This window comes from Oncorhynchus masou, chromosome 21 (assembly GCF_036934945.1).
Source record: "Oncorhynchus masou masou isolate Uvic2021 chromosome 21, UVic_Omas_1.1, whole genome shotgun sequence".
Classification (NCBI taxonomy): Eukaryota; Metazoa; Chordata; class Actinopteri; order Salmoniformes; family Salmonidae; genus Oncorhynchus; species Oncorhynchus masou.
Genome location: NC_088232.1, coordinates 26,655,573 through 26,678,488, shown reverse-complemented (window position 1 = coordinate 26,678,488; position 22,916 = coordinate 26,655,573). Strand labels below are relative to the sequence as shown.

The 22,916-nt window shown below is 44.5% G+C and overlaps 1 protein-coding gene across 2 annotated transcripts in view; it reads right to left on the bottom strand.

Annotated features, from left to right (window-relative positions):
- ttc7b (tetratricopeptide repeat domain 7B) overlaps window positions 1-22,916 on the bottom strand; it is a 62,904-nt gene that overhangs the window by 18,285 nt on the left and 21,703 nt on the right. For both annotated transcript variants that reach the window (XM_064927923.1, XM_064927924.1), the window contains exons 6-15: window positions 16,391-16,469; window positions 16,085-16,263; window positions 14,147-14,210; window positions 13,373-13,510; window positions 7,402-7,485; window positions 7,193-7,297; window positions 6,943-7,060; window positions 6,130-6,187; window positions 5,359-5,431; window positions 3,864-4,024 (exon numbers count right to left, since the gene is read on the bottom strand). In XM_064927923.1, coding sequence (XP_064783995.1) covers window positions 3,864-4,024; window positions 5,359-5,431; window positions 6,130-6,187; window positions 6,943-7,060; window positions 7,193-7,297; window positions 7,402-7,485; window positions 13,373-13,510; window positions 14,147-14,210; window positions 16,085-16,263; window positions 16,391-16,469 — 1,059 coding nt within the window. The remainder of the gene's footprint in view (window positions 1-3,863; window positions 4,025-5,358; window positions 5,432-6,129; window positions 6,188-6,942; window positions 7,061-7,192; window positions 7,298-7,401; window positions 7,486-13,372; window positions 13,511-14,146; window positions 14,211-16,084; window positions 16,264-16,390; window positions 16,470-22,916) is intronic.

Sequence of the window (22,916 nt, the reverse complement as noted above, 5' to 3'; positions counted from 1 at the left end):
AAAACACATATATATTGAATACATAGTTGAAGTCGGAAGTTTACATACACTTAGGTTGGAGTCGTTAAAACTAATTTTTCAACCTCTCCACAAATTTCTTGTTAACAAACTATAGTTTTGGCAAGTCGGTTAGAACATCTACTTTGTGCATGACAAGTCATTTTTCCAACAATTGTTTACAGACAGACCATTTCACTTATAATTCACTGTATCACAATTCCAGTGTATCAGATGCTTACACACTATAACCTGCCCAGGGACTGCGGTTGAAAATTAGCTGGCTGGCTAAAACCGGCACTTTTACTGAAACGTTGATTAATGTGCACTGTCCCTGTAAAAATAAAATAAACTCAACTCAACTAAGTTGACTGTGCCTTTAAACAGCTTGGAAAATTCCAGAAAGTAATGTCATGGCTTTAGAAGCTTCTGATAAATGATGTCATTTAGCAGGAGTCAATTGGAGGTGCACCTGTGGATGTATTTCAAGGCCTACCTTCAAACAGTGCCTCTTTGCTTGACATCATGGGAAAATCAAAAGAAAATCAGCCAAGACCTCAGTAAAAAAAATCGTAGACCTCTAGAAATCTGATTCATCCTTGGTAGCAATTTCCAAACACCTGAAGGTACCGCGTTCATCTGTACAAACAATAGCATGCAAGTATAAACACAATGGGACCACGCAGCCATCATACCGCTCAGGAAGGAGACGCGTTCGGTCTCCTAGAGATGAACGTACTTTGGTGAGAAAAAGTGCAAATCAATCCCAAAACAGCAGCAAAGGACCTTGTGAAGATGCTGGAGGAAACAGGTACAAAAGTATCCATATCCACAGGAAAATTAGTCCCATATCGACATAACCTGAAAGGCCCCTCAGCAATGAAGAACCACTGCTCCAAAACCGCCAGAAAAAAGCCAGACTACGGTTTGCAACCGCACACCGGGACAAAGATCGTACTTTTTGGAGAAATGTCCTCTGGTCTGATGAAACAAAAATAGAACTGTTTGGCCATAATGACCATCGTTATGTTTGGAGGAAAAAGGAGGAAGCTTAGAAGCCGAAGAACACCATCCCGACCATGAAGCATGGGGGTGGCAGCATCATGTTGTGGGGCTGCTATGCTGCACTTCACAAAATAGATGGCGTCATGAGTAGTGAAAATGATGTGGATATATTGAAGCAACATCTCAAGACATCAGTCAGGAAGTTAAAGCTTGGTTGCAAATGGGTCTCCCAAATGGACAATGACCCCAAGCATACTTCCAAAGTTGTGGCAAAATGGCTTAAGGACAACAAAGTCAAGGTACTGGAGGGGCCATCACAAAGCCCTGACTTCAATCCTATAGAAATAGCATGTGCGAGCAAGGAGGCCTACAAACCTGACTCCGTTAGACCAGGCCTGTCAGGAGGAATTGGACAAAATTCACCCAACTTATTGTGGGAAGCTTGTGGAAGGCTACACAAAACGTTTGACCCAAGTTAAACAATTTAAAGTCAATGCTACCAAATACAAATTGAGTGTATGTAAACTTCTAACCCACTGGGAATGTGATGAAAGAAATAAAAGCTGAAATAAATCTCTAATATTATTCTGACATTTCACATTCTTAAAATAAAGTGGTGATCCTAACTGACCTAAGACAGGGAATTTTTACTTGGACTAAATGTCAGGAATTGTGAAAAACTGAGTTTAAATGTATTTGGCTAAGGTGTATGTAAACTTCCGGCTTCAACTGTAAGTATTCACAACCCTGAGTCAATACATGTTAGAATCATCTTTGGCAGCGATTACAGCTGTGTCTTTCTCGGTAAGTCTCAAAAGAGATTTCCCCACCTGGATTGTACAATATTTGCACATTATTCTTTAAAAAAATAATCAAACTCTGTCAAGTTGGTTGTTTATCATTATCAAGTCTTGCCATAGATTTTCAAGACGATTAAGTCAAAATTGTAACTACGCTTCTCAGGAACATTCAACGTCATCTTGGTAAGCTACTCCAAGTGTATATTTGGCCTTGTGTTTTAGGATATTGACCTGCTGAAAGGTGAATTTGTCTCCCAGTGTCTGTTGGAAAGCAGACTGAACCAGGTTTTTCTATAAGATTTTGTCTGGACTTAGCTCTATTCCGTTTCTTTTTATCCCCCCAAAACGCCCTTGCCGATGACAAGCATACCCATAACATGATGCAGCCACCACTATGCTTGAAAATATTAAGAGTGAAACTCTTGGATTTGTCCGAAACATAACACTTTGTATTCAGGACATAAAGTTAATTTCTTTGCCCAATGTTTTGCAGTTTTACTATAGTGCCTTACAAACAGGATGCATGTTTAAGAATATTTTTTATTCTGTACAGGTTTCCTTCTTTTCGCTCTGTCAGTTAGGTTAGTATTGTGGAGTAACTACAATGTTGTTGATCCATCCTCACTTTTCTCCCATCACAGCCATTAAACTCTGTTTTAAAGTCACCATTGGCCTCATGGAAAATCCTTGAGCAGTTTTCTTCCTCTCTGGCAACTGAGTTAGGAAGGATGCCTACATCTTTATAGTGACTGGGTGTATTGATACACCATCCAAAGTGTAATTAATAACTTCACCATGCTCAAAGGGATATTCAATGTCTGCTTATTCAGGTGCCCTTATTTGCGAGGCATTGGGAAACCTCCCTGGTCTTTGTGGTTGAATCTGTGTTTGAAATTCACTGCTTTCCTGAGGGACCTTAACAGATAATTGTATGTATGAGGTACAGAGACGAGGTAGTCATTCAAATATCATGTTGAACACAAATATTGCACACAGAGTCCATGTAACTTATTATGTGACTTGTTAAGTATAAAAAGGCTTGCCGTAACAAAGGGGTTAAAGAGTCAAGACATTTCAACTTTTCATTTTTAATGAATTAGTTAAAACAATTCTAAAAACATAATTCCAATTTGACATTATGAGGTACTGTGTGTAGGCCAGTGACACAAAATGTCAATTTAATCCATTTTAAATTCAGGCTGTAACACAAGGCACAGTAAATATTCACAGAACTCACCCTCAGCGTCATGTTTGTACACACACACACACACACACACACACACACACACACACACACACACACTTCACTCTCCCCCAGGGAGAGCGATGCTCAATCAAGCTTGTGTAAAAACAGGGTAAAAAAAGAATACAAAATTGGAAAATGAAAAAGCGTGTTCTTTTTAATGTTATGTAAGTGGCTGAGGCAGAGATACCGAGGCACAGAAGCCAATACTGTGCTGGCCTGAGGGTACAGCAGACTAAATCTATTAGATATTGTGAAATTCAAACACCGGAAACAAACCAAGCAGAGTTACTTAGAGTCAGGGGTGTGAGAGGGGCAGGGTTTGTGCACAAATTAACCATCAGACAGAGGAGATGGAGAGACGGCAAAGGAAAAAGCGCTCTGATTTCAATCAGTAACTAACACACAGCTCCGAAAATACAATTCAAATTGCTGTCTCTCTCTGCCGCCAAAATAACCAAGGGGATCTGTGTGTGTGTGGATGGCTGGCATGCCGTACCCACTGCCCACTCCCTCTGCCCTTCCTGGTAGCAAACCCTCCCATCCCCAGTCATCACACTGGTCTAATTAAGGATGCCAGGTGCTGATCTCCCTGATGCCCAGGACAATGTTAATAACACACTGAGCAGAGTGGCACGCAGACTGATCCTTTGGTTAATGTGTTTGTTCACATGCCAACACCAAAGCTATAGACTAATGCCTCTGTGATGGCCTGCATGAGTATGAAGAGTTTAGAGTGAGTATGAGGAGTTTAGAGTGAGTATGAGGAGTTTAGAGTGGGTATGAGAGTCCGATGTGGAGAAAGATTCCAGACTCACATGAAGCTTTCTGGGTACTCGCTGAGCGCCATCTCGATGATGTTGAGAGCATCGTGGTAGTGTTTCTGGGCCGACAGCAGCAGGGCCAGCAGGTGGAGAGAGTGCACGTCGTCTCCCTGCAGCTGCAGAGCCTGACGCACATACCCCAGCGCCTCCGGGATCTACAGCAGACAGATTACATACACCACCAGTCATCCCCAGCCAGAGGTGCTGCTATCTGGCCATGCTGGAGAGGACGCACTTTCTGACCACAAATGTCATTTTAATCACTAACCCAATGGTTCACTTCTCCAGTCCTCCTGTACACCAAACAGCAGTCCCGGACAAATGCCTGATTCAACTCACTGAGGACCTGATGATTAGTTGACAAGTTGAATAGAGGTGTGTTTGTCCAGGGCAACAATAAAACATGTGTACAATTGGGGGTACTGGAGGACAGGAGATGTGAAACACTGCCCTAACCTAAAGTAGGGCAAACAGCTCATGTACTTGCTCAGCAGTTTTTATATACACCCCCCCCCCCCCCCCCCCATATATGCCCATCTTGTGAAAACCAATTACACGTCTGATGGAGTAGATACATGCTCAAAAACAGCTTACTCATTAACACCTGCTTCCATCACCCCGGTAATGACTAATATAAGGTCCTTCACATTTGTCTTCCACTTCTAAAATCAATGGAAATGTTAGCTGTGTGTGTGTGTGTGTGTGTGTGTGTGTGTGTGTGTGTGTGTGTGTGTGTGTGTGTGTGTGTGTGTGTGTGTGTGTGTGTGTGTGTGTGTGTGTGTGTGAATCAATACTGGCCAACAGATGGAATCTAATCAGAGACTACATTTGGTATTAGAGGCACCTGGGGGTTTTATAATAATACAGTACAATGGCTGTCTATCACTGAATGTAATTACAATTCACAATCCCTCTCTATCCTCTACTCTCCACTCCCCTCTCCAGACCTGCTCCCGTCAGAAATGCACCCTTGACATTTCCGTCTCATGGTTTTTAAATCAATTTTAATGTCACATTATTTCCAGACTCCCCGTGTCTCAAACCAACACTTTATTTGGGTCTTTATCACCATGGAAACAGTCCTGGTCCCTGTATCAGCGGTTAGATTTCATCTATCTCCCTCAATCTGATGGGAGGATCGACGAGAGATTACAGAGGAAGGACAGAGAGAAGACAGAGAAAAAAATGAGAAAGATACACGGGGGGGGGGGGGGGTGTATAGAGAGGAGTATAGAGTTGAGAAACAAAAATATACATGAAGACTGAAAGAGATAGAAGAGGGAGAGAAAGAGCGAGTTTACATTGACCTTAGATTGACCCGTGTGAAAGATGAGCACCTTTACCTCGTAGGGGGGTGAGGCACTGAGCAGAAACACACACACACACACCTATCTACAGGGCGTATCAGTGTTGCTAAACCAGCTCTGACACGCAGAGAAGCTCATTAGTTCCATCCTGACTCTGAGCCACAGTGTGTGTGTGGCCTTACCTGCCGTGACACAGCCAGCTGCAGGGCCAGGTAGAAGGCAGCCAGGTGGTCTGTGGGGGACAAGCTCTGGGCTCTGAAACAGAGATGAGGAGTAGTGAGTGAGTAGGTAGGTACAAAGTGTCCTTCAAATACTATCAGCAGGTACCACTGATCCACTATGGCATTACAAAAATATATATATACCCTTGTATGACTGCTGCTGAGAATGCTGATTGATTGCAGTTTCATTAAGCAGGGAAATTAATGCACTCACCGGGATTTTTTTTAACCACTATCCTATAGTATCAGGTCCTATTACGCTGGAAACACCAGGGGACTAACCTTGAATGAGTGAGGTATATATCCATCCAATCACCTCCTGAACAAGCCTCCCCAAGCCCTGCCCTGTCTTGGCCTGCCCCAAACCACTTGAGGTGGGCTTACATGGTTCTCACCAAACGATCTCTGTGCTTAAACAGGCTCTTTTACACCAGTGCTGAGTTAATGTGTCAGGAGAGTGGTGTGAGACTGAGGAAGATTCAACCTCCATTATGGGAGCCAGGGCCGAGAAGCCCCAGAGGGGAGTAGAGGCAGGGACAGAGACAGGAAAGAGGAGACACGGGGATGGGATGGGGTACATGGGGACAAGGAGAGTGGTGTCAGACAACACCACCATTAGAGAGACAGCAGGGGCAGGAAGACATGGACAGGGGAGACATTGAGAGAGGGGATGTGGGACAGGGATATCTATATCGCTTCATTCTGTAAAAACTGAGAGGTACAGGGACTCACCTCTGGAATGCACCCAGGGCCTTCCTCTGATACTCCTCCTGCATCCCCCGTAGAGACGCTGTAGGGAGAACGAGGGAGAGAGAGAGGGAGAGACAGGAAGGGGATGAGGGGTGTGGGAGATGGAGAGGAAATATGAGGGAAAAAATGAAAAAGAGAAAGTGGACAAACAGCAGGAGAGAAAGGAGTAAACAGAGCAGAAAACAGAGAAGGCAGCAGATGGGAGAGCCACATCAATTGAGTGAGCATTTAAGAGCGAGTGAAATGGAGAGAGACAGAGAGAGGGAAATGGAGTGAAGAACAGACGGGAGGGGAGGAAGGAGATTGAGAGAAGGCAAGAGAATGAGAAACAAAAAGGGGTGAGAGTGATTAGGTTCAGGAGGAGGAAGGGAAGGGAGCTTACATTAGGCTTCGTTAAGTCATAAATATTCAGCTTGTGTACGCCATATGTTACAGTGGAGATAAGCTGAATGTGGGAGTGAGAGGAGAGCAATGTAGGACTGTCATACACCAGAGATAGTCAGTGGCTGTTAGTGTGTCTGGGTGAGGTGTGACTGATCGCTGTGGACATTAATGTGTTATGGTCATGTCACATTAACAATCCTTCCCCTCCTTACCTCACTCTGATCTAAAAGAACTGAGCAGATGAAAGCAAATCCTACTGATTTTCCACCATTGCTTTTACCCGTCCAATCAAGTGCAAATGAAAGGGAGGAGACGAGGAGAGGACATGTTTTCAAGCAATTGAGACACAGCCCTGGCCCTAGGTGGAATACTGTACGATGTCAGTGGTTGACAGTGGGAGCGGTCCCTCACCGTCTGTAGCCTTGAGGCTGTACACCAGGCCGATGGCTAGGTAACCTTTAGCTCGGAACTCTGAGGCCTTCTCCCCCATGTCCACCACCATCTTAGCAAAACACTCTCCTTCCTCCAGCTAGACAGAACAAGTGAGAGACTATTAGAGTCCTATAATGGAGAAAGTTAAATCACATGGGAAAAATAATGTCATGATTTCTACGAGAGATATGCGAGGGCCGTTGCTGGGCTTGTTGTTGTCGTCGCTCACCCAATGGAGTGCTCCGATGCACAGCTTGACGGCTAGCAGGGGAATGGTTGGGTCGTCGGGCTTCAGACGGATACACTCCTTCAGTACCTTTACTGCTCGGGCCGACTGCGCACACACACACACACACACACACACACACGGTCAAGGACAGAGTAATGCTGTACATAAATGAAATAAGCATGATGTCACAGTAGTGATGTCAGACTTACCTTCCCAGCAGCCATCAGTGAAAGGGCCAGCTGGTACCAGAGATGGAACTCCTCAAAGGCAAACTTCATGGCCCTCTCAAGACACTGCAGACGCAAGACAAAGATCAATAACACTCACTTGATATCACGTTTACCTGTCAATTAATATAGAGAAATATCTGAATTCAACATTACTCAGGCATTACAATGTTACTCAAGAAAGTAAATACATTTTGAGAGTGTCTAAGTCAAACCCATGAAAGGCTTTATTTGAACAGCCTTTGGAGCCTTAGTTTTGATGTCTTCATGTAGAAAATAGTAAAAATAAAGAAAAACCCTTGAATGAGTAGGCATGTCCAAACCTTTGACTGGTACTGTATATCAAAAATAAATAATAAATCACCTCAAGGAACAAGGCAAAGTACCAGGCAGGGAGACATATTTAGATCAACCCAGAGTGTGTGTGTATTTGCAGTATGTTGTGGTTGGAGAATGGCAGGCTGTGGCCACAGTTGTGACTGCAGGAGGTTGCGGCAGCAGGAGGCCGTGTCTGCAGCATTGCAAGGAGCTGATCTGAAAGGGTTTCTAGGCAGGCTGTGGGGGTATTAGGACTAATCACACACAAAGAGCTTACTGGGGACATTTTAATTGAACAGGGTGGCCCAGGCAGAACAATCAAAGGCAGATTAAAAGGCAGTGTAACACACACACACACTGAAGAAAGCCAGAGGACAGAGGAAGACAAGCAAGGAAGGAGAAGGGCCTGTATAATGCTCGAAGTGTGTTTCAGTACAGGCAGATGACTAAGGGCAGCATTTTAAGACACAGGGCTAACACAAACACAATGTTGATAATTCAAGACCATACTTTACAGAGCCTTGGCACAAAATACTCCCCCAGGCTGCTTGTTATATTCACAAGCCAAACCATTGGCTTTCTCTCTGCTATCACAACCTTGATCAACACAATTCTCTCTCTCAAGGAGAAAGACCGGTAAAAAAAAAAAAAAAAGTGTTTTGGATTAGTGTTTCTGATGACTGCAGTAACAGTAGCAGGTGTCTTGGAGTCTATGCAGTTAGTGAGACTTTGTGCTTTCTCTCTTGTTCAGTAAGAAAGAGATAGCAGCGCTGGGGGATGGAGGGATTGACTTCAGAGGGCCTCCAGATCAATGAGATTAGATCCATTCGGCCATCGACCGGACCGAAGGACGGCTCCCGGTTCCAGAGACACAGTAAATGAAGAGTGGCAGCTAAGGTGTCCAGGGCAACGATAGGCCGTGATTGGTCCCAGTGGGCCTTTTCGAGTGTTCCCATGGTTACTGATGGGGTGGTTAGGGGATAGGTGTGTGTGGATGTGTGCGCACATTCATCCTACACACACACACACACACACACACAGTCAAACGTTTGGACAAACCTACTCATTCATGTAGTAACCAAAAAAAGAGATTCTTCAAAGTAGCCACCCTTTGCCTTCATGACAGCTTTTCACACGAGGTATGAGGTAGTCACCTGGAACGCCTTTCAATTAACCAGGTGTGCCTGGTTAAAAAGTGAATTTGTGGAATTTCTTTCATTCTTAATGTGTTTGAGCCAATCAGTTATGTTGTGACATGGTAGGGGTGGTATACAGGAGATAGCCCTATTTGGTAAAATACCAAGTCCATATTATGGCAAGAACAGCTCAAATAAACAAAGACAAACGGCAGTCCATCATTACTTTAAAACATGATTGCCATTCCATGCAGAAGATTTCAAGAACTTTGAAAGTTTCTTCAAGTACAGCCTCAAAAACCATCAAGCGCTATGATGAAACTGGCTCTCATGAGGACCGCCACAGGAAAGGAAGACCCAGTTACCTCTGCTGCAGAGAATAAGTTCATTAGAGTTACCAGCCTCAGAAATTGAAGTCCCAAAAAATGCTTCACCGAGTTCAAGTAACAGACATATCTCAACATCAACTGTTCAGAGGAAACTGCATGAATGAGGCCTTCATGGTCAAATTGCTGCAGAAAACCACTACTAAAGGACACCAATAAGAAGAGAAGACTTGTTGGGTGAAGAAACACGAGCAATGGACATTAGACCGGTGGAAATCTGTTGTTTGGCTTGATGAGTCCAAATTTTAGATTTTTGGTTCCAACCACTGTGTCTTTGTGAGATGCAGAGTAGGTGAACGGATTATCTCCGCATGTATGGTTTGTAAAGTGAATATACATAGATAAACTGTGAGTACCAGCAATGTAAATAGTCCAGGTGGCCATTTGATTAATTGTTCAGCAGTCTTATGGCTTGGGGATAGAAGCTATTAAGGAGCATTTTAGTCCTAGACTTGGAGCTCCAGGACCGCTTGCCGTGCGGTAAGCAGAGAGAACAGTCTACAACTTGGGCGACTGGAGTCTTTGACAATTTGTTGGGCCTTCCTCTGACACCGCCTAGTATAAACAGTTGAAGTCGGAAGTTTACATAGACCTTAGGCAAGTACATTTAAACTGTTGTGTCGTATGCAAACTTGATGATTGAGTTGGAGGAGTGCGTGGCAACGCATGTCATGGGTGAACACGGAGTACAGGAAGGAGCTGAGCACGCACCCTTGTGTGGGCTCCTGTTGAGGATCAGTGAATTGGGGATGTTGTTTCCTACCTTCACCACCTGGGAGCGGCCCGTCAGGAAGTCCAGGACCCAGTTGCACAGGGCGGGATTCAGACCCAGGGACCAAGCTTATTGATGAGCTTGGAGGGTACTATGGTGTTGAAGGCTGAGCAATAGTCAATGAACAGCATTCTGACATAGGTATTCCTCTTGTCCAAATGGGATAGGGCAGTGTGCAGTGTGATGGCGATTGCATCGTTTGTGGATCTGTTGGGGCGGTAAGAAAACTGAAGTGGGTCTAGGGTGTCAGGTAAGGTAGAGGTGATATGATCCTTAACTAGCCTCTCATAGCACTTCATGATGACAGAAGTGAGTGCTACGGGGCGATAGTCATTTAGTTGAGTTATGTTTTCTTTCTTGGGTAAAGGAATAATAGTGGCCATCTTGAAGCAAGTGGAGACAGCCGACTGGGATAGGGAGAGATTGAATATGTCCGTAAACACTCCAGCCAGATGGTCTGCGCATGCTCTGAGGACGCAACTAGAGATGCCGTCTGGGCCAGCAGCCTTGCGAGAGTTAACACGCTTAAATGACTTACTCATGTCGGCCACGGAGAACGACAGCCCACAGTCCTTGGGAGCGGGCCGCGTCGGTGGCACTTTGTGATCCTCAAAACGTGTTTAGCTTGTCTGGGAGCAAGATGTCGGTGTCAGCAACATGGCAGGTTTTCCCTTTAAAATCCGTGATCGTCTGTAGACCTTGCCACATACGTCTCATGTCTGAGCCATTGAATTGTGACTTCACTTTGTCTCTGTACTGACATTTTGCATGTAGGATTGCTTTACGGGGGGAATAACACACTGTTTTCAATCATATTCCCAGTCACCTTGCCATGGTTAAATGCAGAGGTTCGCGCTTTCAGTTTTGCACGAATGCTGCCATCTATCCACAGTTTCTGGTTTGGGTAGGTTTTAATAGACACCATGGGAACAACATCCCCAATACACTTCCTGATGAACTCAGTCACTGTGTCAATGTAAACGTCAATGTTATTCTCTGAGGCTACACGGAACATATCCCAGTCCACGTGATCGAAACAAGACAACGCAGTCACCACCTTGACCAAGGCCCTTCTACCCCGATTGCTCCGTTTGGCAGGGCGGCCAGCTCTAGAAAGAGTCTTGGCGGTTCCAAACTATTTCTATTTAAGAATGATGGAGGCCACCGTGTTCTTGGGGACCTTGATTGCTGCAGAAATGTTGGGGTACCCTTCCCCCAGATCTGTGCATCTCGGGGCGCAAGGGACAATTCCTTCAACCTCATGGCTTGGTTTTTGCTCTGACATGCACTGTCAACTTTGGGACCTTATATAGACAGGTCTGTGCCTTTCCAAATAATGTCCAATCCATTGAATATACCACATGTGGACTCAAATCAAGTTGTAGAAACGTCAAGGATGATCAATGGAAACAGTTGAGACTCATAGCAAAGGGTATGGAAAACTTGTAAATAAGGTATTTCTGTTTTTAATTTGTAATACATTTTTAAAAACCTGTTTTTGCTTAGTTATTATGGGATATTGTGTGTAGATTGATGAGGGAAAACGTTTATTTAACCCATTTTATAATAAGGCTGTAACCTAACAAAATGTGGAAAAGGTCAAGGGATCTGTATACTTTCCGAATGCACTGCGTGTGTGTGTGTGTGTGTGTGTGTGTGTGTGTGTGTGTGTGTGTATATACAGTTGAAGTCAGAAATTTACATACACCTTAGCCAAATACATTTAAACTTAGTTTTTCAACAATTCCTGACATTTAATCCTCGTACAAATTGCCTGTCTTAGGTCAGTTAGGATCACCACTTTATTTTAAGAATGTGAAATGTCAGAATAATACTAGAGAGAATGATTTATTTCAGCTTTTATTTCTTTCATCACATTCCCAGTGGGTCAGAAGTGTACATACACTCAATTAGTATTTGGTAGCATTGACTTAAAATATTTCAACTTGGGTCAAACATGTCGGGTAACCTTCCACAAGCTTCCCACAACAAGTTGGGTGTATTTTGGCCCATTCCTCCTGACAGAGCTGGTGTAACTGAGTCAGGTTTGTAGGCCTCCTTGCTCGCACACGCTTTTTCAGTTCTGCCCACAAATGTTCTATAAGATTGAGGTCATGGCTTTGTGATGGCCTCTACAATACCTTGACTTTGTGGTCCTTAAGCCATTTCGCAACAACTTTAGAAGTATGCTTGGGGTCATTATCCATTTGGAAGACCCATTTGCGACCAAGCTTTAACTTCCTGATTGATATCTTCAGATGTTGCTTCAATATATCCACATCATCTTCCGCCTCATGATGCCATCTATTTTGTGAAGTGCACCAGTCCCTCCTGCAGCAAAGCACCCCCACAACATGATGCTGCCACCCCCGTGCTTCACGGTTGGGATGGGGTTCTTCAAGTTGCAAGCCTCCCCCTTTTTCCTCCAAACATAATAATGGTCATTATGGCCAAACGGTTCTATTTTTGTTTCATCAGACCAGAGGACATTTCTCCAAAAAGTACAATCTTTTTCCCGATGTGCAGTTGCAAACTGTAGTCTGGGTTTTTTATGGCGGTTTTGGAGCAGTGGCTTCTTCATTGCTAAGCGGCCTTTCGGGTTATGACGATATAGGACTAATACTTTTGTACCCGTTTCCTCCAGCATCTTCACAAGGTCCTTTGCTGTTGTTCTGGGATTGATTTGCACTTTTCTCACCAAAGTACGTTCATCTCTAGGGGACAGAATGAGTCTCCTTCCTGAGCGGTATGACGGCTGCGTGGTCCCATGGTGTTCATACTTGCGTACTATTGTTTGTACAGATGAACGTGGTACCTTCAGGCATTTGGAAATTGCTCCCAAGGATGAACCAGACTTGGAGGTCCACAATTCTTTTCTGAGGTCTTGGGTGATTTCTATTGATTTTCCCATGATGTCGAGCAAAGAGGCACTGAGTTTGAAGGTAGACCTTGAAATACATCCACAGGTGCACCTCCAATTGACTCAAATTATGTCCATTAGCCTATCAGAAGTTTCTAAAGCCATGACATAATTTTCTGGAATATTCCAAGCTGTTTAAAGGCACAGTCAATTTAGTGTATGTAAACTTCTGACCCACTGGAATTGTGATATAGTGAATTATAAGTGAAATAATCTGTCTGTAAACAATTGTTGGAAAAATTACTTGTGTAATTGTGTAAATTACATGCACAAAGTAAACGACTTGCCAAAACTATAGTTTGTTAACAGGAAATTTGTGGAGAGGTTGAAAAACGAGTTAATGACTTCAACCTAAGTGTATGTAAACTTCCAACTTCAACACACGCACACACATATGTCCAGTGTGTGTGTGTGTCCTGACCTCAGAGAGCATCTCGTACTGTCCCCGTCGGCCTAGGGCGATGGTCAGTAGGTCGTAGACCACAGAGGCACTCTGCAGGCTGATGATGCGGTCGCTGTTGTGCTCTGGAATCCTGCTCAGCACCGCATCTCTGTTGGCCTGCAGCGAGAACACACACATCATCATATCACACACACACAGTGACGGAGAAGAATAGAAAGAGGAGGATAGTATACAAGGAAAACGAGGACAAACGCTATTTTAAGCTTAGGGGTTAGAAGTTAGGGTCAGGTTGAGGTTTAGGGAAAAAAGGATTTTGAATGGAAATCAATTTTAGGTCCCCACAAGGATAGTAAAACATGTGGTATGTGTGTGGTGAGGGGAAGAGTTGAAAGATGAGTGTTGGGTTTGACCGGGCAGAAAACAGGATGATTGGGGCCCCTGATTTTAAAAGCACCCATTAGAAGGGAAAAACTAACAGCATGGAAATCTAACACCCATTTAACTAATGGACCAAAGGAAAGAAAGATCTTTTTAAAGTAGGCCTTCCAAACATGGACTTCAATGCATTGCTTGGCCTTGCTTTGGGAGTGTGATGGGGAAACTCTACTGAATGAAACAGTTGGTGACTGAGAGAAAAAATAAATTCACTTTGAATGCATTAACATTTGAACAAAGGGATTTCGGTTGTTATTGTTGAAAAGGTGCGTGATCTGAAAGATTAATCAAACTGCCAGGATAGAGGGATAAAAGACGTGTGTGTGTGTGTGTGTGTGTGTGTGTGTATAGTCTTACCATAGATTCACTGATCAGCAACAGGAGCAGAGCCTCTTCTGTGTTTTCCTGTGGACAAAACAGACTGAGGGGAGGGAAAGAGAGCGGGTGGGAGGAAGCAAAGATAGTGAGAGAGACAGAGAGGAGACAAAGACAGTGAGGGGGTGAACAGAGGGAGAAAAAGAGGAAAGAGGGAGAGAAAGTTATCAACCGATTGTAGAGACAGTGCCTGAAAACCACCACTGTCAGCTCAGCTTGGTTCACAAGCCAGCGTAACATGGGGTTTTCATGTGTAGGTAAACTGCCTTGGAGTGTCACATTTTGCCAATGTAGATACACACAACCTCTTCCTAACCGAGTCAGTAATACCGACAGGTTTCAAGCAGACCACCATATTCCCTGTGCCCAAGAAAGCAAAGGTAACCTGGCTAAATGACTACCGGGACTAAACACCTCCCTCTGCAACTGGATCCAGGACTTCTTGATGGGCTGACCCCAGGTGGTATGGCTGGGCAACAACACATCTGCCACGCTGATCTTCAGCACTGGGCCCCTCAGGGGTGGGTTCTCAGTCCCCTCCTGTACTCCCTGTCAACCCACAACTGTGTGGCCAGGCATGACTCCAACACCATCATTAAATTTGCTGACGACACAACGGCGGTAGGCCTGATCACCTACAACAATGAGACAGCCTATAGGGAGGTCAGATAACTGGCAGTGAGGTGCCAGGACAACAACCTCTCCCTCAATGTGAGCAAGACAAAGGAGCTGATCGTGGACTACAGGAAAAGGAGGGCCGAACACGCCCCCATTAACATCGACGGGGCTGCAGTGAAGCAGGTTGAGAGTTTCAAGTTCCTTGGTGTCCACATCACCAACAACCTATCATGGTCCAAACACACCAAGACAACACCTTTTCCCCCTCAGGAGACTGAAAATATTTGTCATGGGTGCCCTGATCCTCAAAAGGTTCTACAGCTGAATCATCGAGGGCATCCTGGCCGGTTGCATCACCGCCTGATATGGCAACTGCTCGGCATCCGACCACAAGGCGCTACAGAGGGTAACGTGTACGGCCCAATACATCACTTTGGCCAAGCATCCTGCCATCCAGGACCTAAATACTAGGCTGTGTCAGAGGAAGGCCCCAAAGTCATACACTGTTCTCCCTGCTACCACACGGCAAGCAGTACCGGAGCGCCAAGTCTAGGACCAAAACGCTCCTTAACAGCTTCTATCCCCAAGCAATAAGACGGCTGAACAATTAATCAAATGGCCACCTGGACTATTTACATTGACACCTCCACTTTGTATTTACACTGCTGCTACTCACTGGAAGTTATCTTTGCATAGTCTCTTCACCCCTGCCTACATGTACAAATGACCTTGACTAACCTGTCCCCCTGCACATTGACTCAGTACCGGTACCCCCTGTATATAGCCTCCACATTGACTCAGTACCGGTACCCCCTGTATATAGCCTCCACATTGACTCAGTACCGGTACCCCCTGTATATAGCCTCCACATTGACTCAGTACCGGTACCCCCTGTATATAGTCTCCACATTGACTCAGTACCGGTACCCCCTGTATATAGTCTCCACATTGACTCAGTACCGGTACCCCTGTATATAGTCTCGTTATAGTTATTTTATTGTGTTATCTTTTATACTTTAGTTAATTTAGTAAATATTTTCTTACATCTATTTCTTGAAGTGCATTGTTGTTGAAGGGCTTGTAAGTAAGCATTTCACGGTAAGGTCTACACATGTTCTATTTGGTGCATAAAATCTGAAAAATTTAATTGGATTTGAATTGGCACATGGATTGTGTTGTCTGTACACAGGCTAGTATTATGATCTGGACAGGACTTTTTAATGCAACACAGTAGTGAAAAAGACCGGCAGAGCAAGAGGGAGAAGAGAGAGACCCAGTAGACAGACAGAGGTTGGTCCATACTTCTCTCCGGAGTAGACACGTGGCCGGCGGCTGAGTGCGTAGTCCTTGGTGTAGGGGGCTCCCTGGCGTAGTAGGGGGTCATCCAGGGGGGACTGGCTGGGAGGGTCCTCCAGAGGACTCCAGTAGCTCTGCTCACACATCCCCCTCAGCAGGATCTCTGCTAGCTGTCGCGCTATGGTCTACAAAAGGGAAACAGAACACACACATAGTGTTACAGCACATGGGTGCACGTGCGGGCAAGCACACACACTCTCTCTCTCTCGCTCTCTCTCTCTCACACACACACACACACACACTAGTACCCACCATTCGTAAGTTCTGTGTGGTCCTGGTCTCTACAGCTCGGAGGATCTCCCGGAAGCGGCCCACTCCCCGGGTCAGGTTACTGTGGCAACAACAAATATCTTAAGTTCATGATCTGTCTCTAAAGTATGGAGGAATGTTCTGGAAATCTGAGGCCACAGATTATATACAGTACCAGTCAAACATTTGGGACACACCTACTCATTTAAGGGTTCTTTATTTTTACTAATTTTTTTTTTTTACATAGTATAATAATAGTGAAGACATCAAAACTATGAAATAACACACATGGATACATGTGGTAAACAAAAAAAGTATTGAACAAATCAAAATTTAGTTTATAAATGAGATTCTTCAAAGTTGCCACCCTGTGCCTTGACAGCTTTGCATTCTCTCAACCAGCGTCATGATGTAGTCACCTGGAATTCATTTTAATTAACAGGTGTGCCTTGTTAAAAGTTAATTGGTGTAATTTATTTCATTCTTAATGCGTTTGAGCCAATCAGTTGTGTTGTGACAAGGTAGGATTAGTATACAGAAGATAGCCCTATTTGGTAAAAGACCAGGTCCATATTATGGAAAAAACAGCACAAATAAGCAAAGAGAAATGACAGTCCATCATTACTTTAAAACATGAAGATCAGCAAATGCAGAACATTTCAAGAAAGTTCCTTCAAGTGCAGTCGCAAAAATCATCAAGCGCTATGATGAAACTGGCTCTCATGAGGACCGCCACAGAAAAGGAAGACCCAGAGTTACTTCTGCTGCAGAGGATAAGTTCATTTGTGTAACTGACAATTAACCTGCAAGTCTGTCGTTGTGTTTTTTGTTTTGAATTGTTCACGTGTTCGCTATGTGGGGGAAATAAGACAAGCCGAACTACGTGGCTAATAACTGTTGTAACGGGCATCATTATCGTAGCAAAACACCTTCGGAGTGAAGGCAATCCGGCGCTGCGTTAGCTAAGTTTTCATGTCTTCGGGTGTAGTTCGTAAAGGCTGAAGTGTGTATGTTAGGATGGTAAACGTTATAATAACTAAGGATGAAGTTTTGATTTCATCCCTTCTGTAATAAGCAGCCAATTAGGTATTTTTCCTTTATTCGTGCGTTTAATCTGATACTGTTATAGCTCCAGTTAAACTGTTTATGTATGTAAGCACTTCAGAGTGCTCGGTCTGCCATATTCTCTTGCTTTGCTCGTTTCCTTATTAGGATGCCGGTGGGCGGAGCCGGGAGAGTCGTCAGCGACATGGGAAACACCTGTGCCCGGGTGTGTCCCAGGATAAATAGACCTCTTGCACATTCATTGGGAGACTCTCTCCACGCAGACACACTATTGTTTATTAGTATATAGGTTACCTTAAGGAATAACAAAATATATTTATTAACTATCTCCACGTTGTCTCCCTTTTTGTTCCGGGCTTCGAGCCGGTCCGTGACAACGGAATTAGAAAATTCTGACTAAAACTACAGAATAAGTCAAGTAACGGTTGTGCTCGTGGTTACTGGAGGGAGCTACAAATAGTTACAAACCTCAAATGAATTCAAAATAAATGCTTCACAGAGTTCAAGTAACAGACACATCTCAACATCAACTGTTCAGATGAGACTGCGTGAATCAGGCCTTCATGGTTGAAATTCTGCAAATAAACCACTACTAAAGAACACCAATAATAAGAAGAGACTTGCTTGGTCCAAGAAATGGCAATGGATATTAGACCGGTGGAAATCCATCCTTTGGTCTGATGAGTCCTTTGAATGGATGAGCTCCACATGTGTGGTTCCCACCATGAAGCATGGAGGTGGTGGTGTGATGGTGCTTTGCCTTTGACACTGTGTGTGATTTATTTAGAATTCAAGACACACTTAACCAGCATGGCTACCACAGCATCCTGCAGCAATACACCATAATATCTGGTTTGCGCTTAGTGGGACTATCCTTTGTTTTTTAACAGGACAATGACCCAACACACCTCCAGGCTGTGTAAGGGCCATTTGACCAAGGAGAGAGGATGGAGTGCTGCATCAGATGACCTGGCCTCCACAATCACCCAACCTCAACCCAATTGAGATGATATGGGATGAGTTGGACCGCAGAGTGAAGGAAAAGTGCTCTGCATATGTGGGAACTCCTTCAAGATCATTAGAAAAACATTCCTCATGAAGCTGGTTGAGAGAATGCCAAGAGTATGCAAAACTGTCATCAAGGCAAAGGGTGGCTACTTTGAAGAATCTAAAATGTATTTAGATTTTTTTAAACACTTTTTTGGTTACATGATCCCATGTGTTATTTCATAGTTTTGATGTCTTCACTATTGTTCTACAATGTATAAAATAGTTTTGAAAAAAAAAAAAAACTTGAATAAGTAGGTGTGTCCAAACTTTTGACTGGTACTGTATAGTGGCGATAGCAGATGCTACACAGTGGCGATGGCAGATGCTACACAGTGGCGATGGCAGATGCTACACAGTGGCGATAGCAGACACAGATGCTACACAGTGGTGATGGCAGATGCTACACAGTGGCGATAGCAAACACAGATGCTATACAGTGGCGATGGCAGATGCTACACAGTGGCGATAGTAGACACAGATGCTACACAGTGGCGATAGTAGACAGATGCTACACAGTTTTTCTGCAAAAAAAGAAACATCCCCTTTTCAGGACCCTGTCTTTCAAAGATAATTCGTAAAAATCCAAATAACTTCAAAGATCTTCATTGTAAAGGGTTTCAACACTAAACCATAAACAATTAATGAACATGAACCTGTGGAACGGTCGTTCGGACACTAAAGAGGCCTTTCTACTGACTCTGAAAGACACCAAAAGAAAAATGCCCAGGGTCCCTGCTCATCTGCGCCTTAGGCATGCTGGAGGGAGGCATGAGGACTGCAGATGTGACCAGGGCAATAAATTGCAATGTCTGTACTGTGAGACGCCTAATACAGCACTACAGGGAGTCAGGACGGACAGCTGATCGTCCTCGCAGTGGCAGACCATGTGTAACAACACCCGCACAGGATCGGTACATGCGAACATCACACCTGCGGGACAGGTACAGTATGGCAACAACAACTCTCAGAGTTACACCAGGAACGCACAATCCCTCCATCAGTGCTCAGACTGTCCGCAATAGGCTGAGAGAGGCTGGACTGAGGGCTTGTAGGCCTGTTGTAAGACAGGTCCTCACCAGACATCACCGGCAACAACGACACCTATGGGCACAAACCCACCGTCGCTGGACCAGACAGGACTGGCAAAAAGGGCTCTTCACTGACGAGTCACGGTTTTGTTTCACCATGAGTGATGGTCGGATTCGCGTTTATCGTTAAAGGAATGAGCGTTACACCGAGGCCTATACTCTGGAGGGGGTCGATTTGGAGGTGGAGGGTCTGTCATGGTCTGGGGCGGTGTGTCACAACATCATCGGACTGAGCTTGTTGTCATTGCAGGTAATCTCCATTCTGTGCGTTACAGGGAAGACATCCTCCTCCCTCATGTAGTACCCTTCCTGCAGGCTCATCTTGACATGACCCTCCAGCATGACAATGCCACCAGCCATACTGCTCATTCTGTGTGTGATTTCCTGAATGACAGGAATGTCAGTGTTCTGCCATGGCCAGCAAAGAGCCCGGATCTCAATCCTATTGAGCACATCTGGGACCTGTTGGAGTGGGACCTGTTGGATCGGAGGGTGAGGGCTAGGGCCATTCCCCCAAGAAATGTCTGGGAACTTGCAGGTGCCTTGGGGGGAGAGTGGGGTAACATCTCACAGCAAGAACTGGCAAATCTGGCACAGTCCATGAGGAGATTCACTGCAGTACTTAATGCAGCTGGTGGCCACACCAGATACTGACTGTTAATTTTGATTTTGACCCCCCTTTGGTAAGGACACATGATTCCATTTCTGTTAGTCACGTGTCTGTGGAACTTGTTCAGTTTATGTCTCAGTTGTTGAATCTTGTTATGTTCATACAAATATTTACACATGTTAAGTATGCTGAAAATAAACGCAGTTGACAGTTTCTTTTTTTGCTGATTTTATAGTGGTGATAGTAGATAGATGATATATAGTGGTGATCGTGTGGATACATATTGTACCCCTATCGGATACAGACCAAGCAAAAATAGATTATTCTGAGAAAATCTCTGTTCTCAGAATTATAGACCTGTACAAACAAGCAATAAAAATAAAAAACCTAAAGATTGCCTATAAATACTGTGAATATGCCCACATCAGTGTGTGTGTGTCACTGAGCTGAGGGAGTCAGTTGATGGTAGGTGTCAATACCCTGGCTCAACACTTCTCTATGGATCAGACACACAGCAATGCTGACACACCTACTCAGCTAACACTCACCCGCTGAACTGACAACACACACACACACACACACACACACACCTTTCACATGCATTATCTGACTGCATCACATCATCATGGGATGGTGTTTATGTGCGTAACGCAAGAATGTATCTTATGTGCCCGTGAGCATTTGTTGTGTTGTTGATGAGTCACACTGTAACTTTGGAGAGCTGCTGACCAGGGGTCAGATCAGAGTGCTAAACTGCCCGGTAACACCAGACGAGAGAGCGGCCCAGCTCCAAGCGGCTCCTCTCCTCCCCTATCTCCCTGTCCCAATGACCAAAGAGAAGAGAGGAGGGGCAGAAAACGGTATACAGCCCCAGGCTACAGAGGAGGAAACGCAAATAGAAGCAGAAAAATGCTGAATAAATAGCTCCATCTAAATGTGTGGTGAACAGAGGGTGATGCTGGGAAAGGGTAGGTTTTGCAGTCTTTCATTGGTCTGCTTGGCCCAGCTGTTCATTACATGGGAGTACATCAGAATCATTGGTGGCTTGTGTGTGTGTTGTGTGTGTGTGTGTTGTGTGTAACGTGGTGGTGCGTATGAGTTTGCAAATGAGGGCATCATCACAGGCTTAATGCGTATTTGCTGTCAGGCCTCATTTTCATAAATCAACTCAAATCAATGTAGCACTGACAGTAAGGAGATAGGCGGGAAGGAATGTGTGTGGCTTGATTTGATAATAAGAAGTGAGGAAGCACAGACCAAGTGTTCATCCCAAATAGCAACCTATTCCCCATGTTGTGCACTAATTTTGACCAGGGCCCACAGGCCACTTCACTATATAGGGTACCATCTGGGACCCCTTGCATCCATCCAGTTGGTTCATTTGTACGCTAGACAAACTCTTATCCAACCAATCGAACCTTTCCCCCGTTGGAAATCAGAAATCACTCCCTGGCCAAGGACAAGATGCATCAGATTTAACAACAAGACAATCTGTTCTATTGAACATGACACTTCAATAAAGGCATATTATTAAAAAGGCATAGTTTGAAGAATTGGCTTGGTCCATGCCCAGTCCCAAATGCCTCCTCCTCATGAACTACAACACATACGGGAAGATTTGTTTTACTATTCCGGTCCGACAAAATCTACAAGCAAAGAGAGCAGCACGAGATTCACAGGCAGGAACGCTGCTGCATTATTCATGAGCTTAGCAGACACCTTTAGGCACAGAAAATGACCGCTACTCACAGCCTACACATTAGCCATGTACGCAGCTGGCTATTTACTGAAGACGGTTCCTTTTTAGCGTTGGCATTCTCCAGGATAGGAAAAGCACCTTCCCACTTGAAATAATGTGGGAACTGTGTGTGGACTGTGTGAGAGATTTGTACGTAGGGTGTTTTTATGTAGTGTATATGTCTTTATACCACTATACCAGTGTGTGTGTCCCATGTTGTTTCATTAGTGAGAGTGAGCGAGGGAGAGAGAGCTGTGTGGAGGGGGAGGCTGAGTGTAGGTGAAGATATGTAGCTTTCAACATGAAAGAGACACTGTGTTGCATCATCTATTAACTATTAGCTTCAGCAGCAGCCTTTTCTTTTTATCTCTTCTCTCTTGCTTTGAAGTGGGAAACAGTTCTCTCTATTTTCCATGGGAAAAATCGACCTTGCTCTAGAACAGTGTCTGTGTACCAAATGGCACCCTATTCCCTATATACTGTAGTGCACTAAATTTGGACCAGAGCCCTATGGGCCCTCAACAAAAGTAGTGCACTATAGCGGGTATAATGTGCCCTTTGGGACACAGCCAGTGTTTCCCAGGCAGACTGTGGTAAGGATGGGTCCTCCCAGGAGAACCAACCAGTCCAAATGGATGCTTGAGGAGACTTTAATGGTGGATTTAATATGTAGCTGTATTAAATTGAGAAGATCAAGTTCCGCATAACTTCCATGAGAGATAAATAATTAATGTATGGGAATTGGCAATAGCAAAAAGAGCGATTAAAAAAAGGGTTGATAATGGTGTGCATACTAAATTGCACAATTATCTCTTTAAAGTGCATTACTTTCAACCAGAGCTCTATAGGCTCTTAGCCATTGAGCTCTAAGCATGCTGGGATAGTGGAGGTCATGTCGTCAGTATGGGGGCAGGGCTACAAAAAGGAAGAGGTCATCATCCACCTGCAGGTCTGATTGAAACAAAGCCAGCACACGCA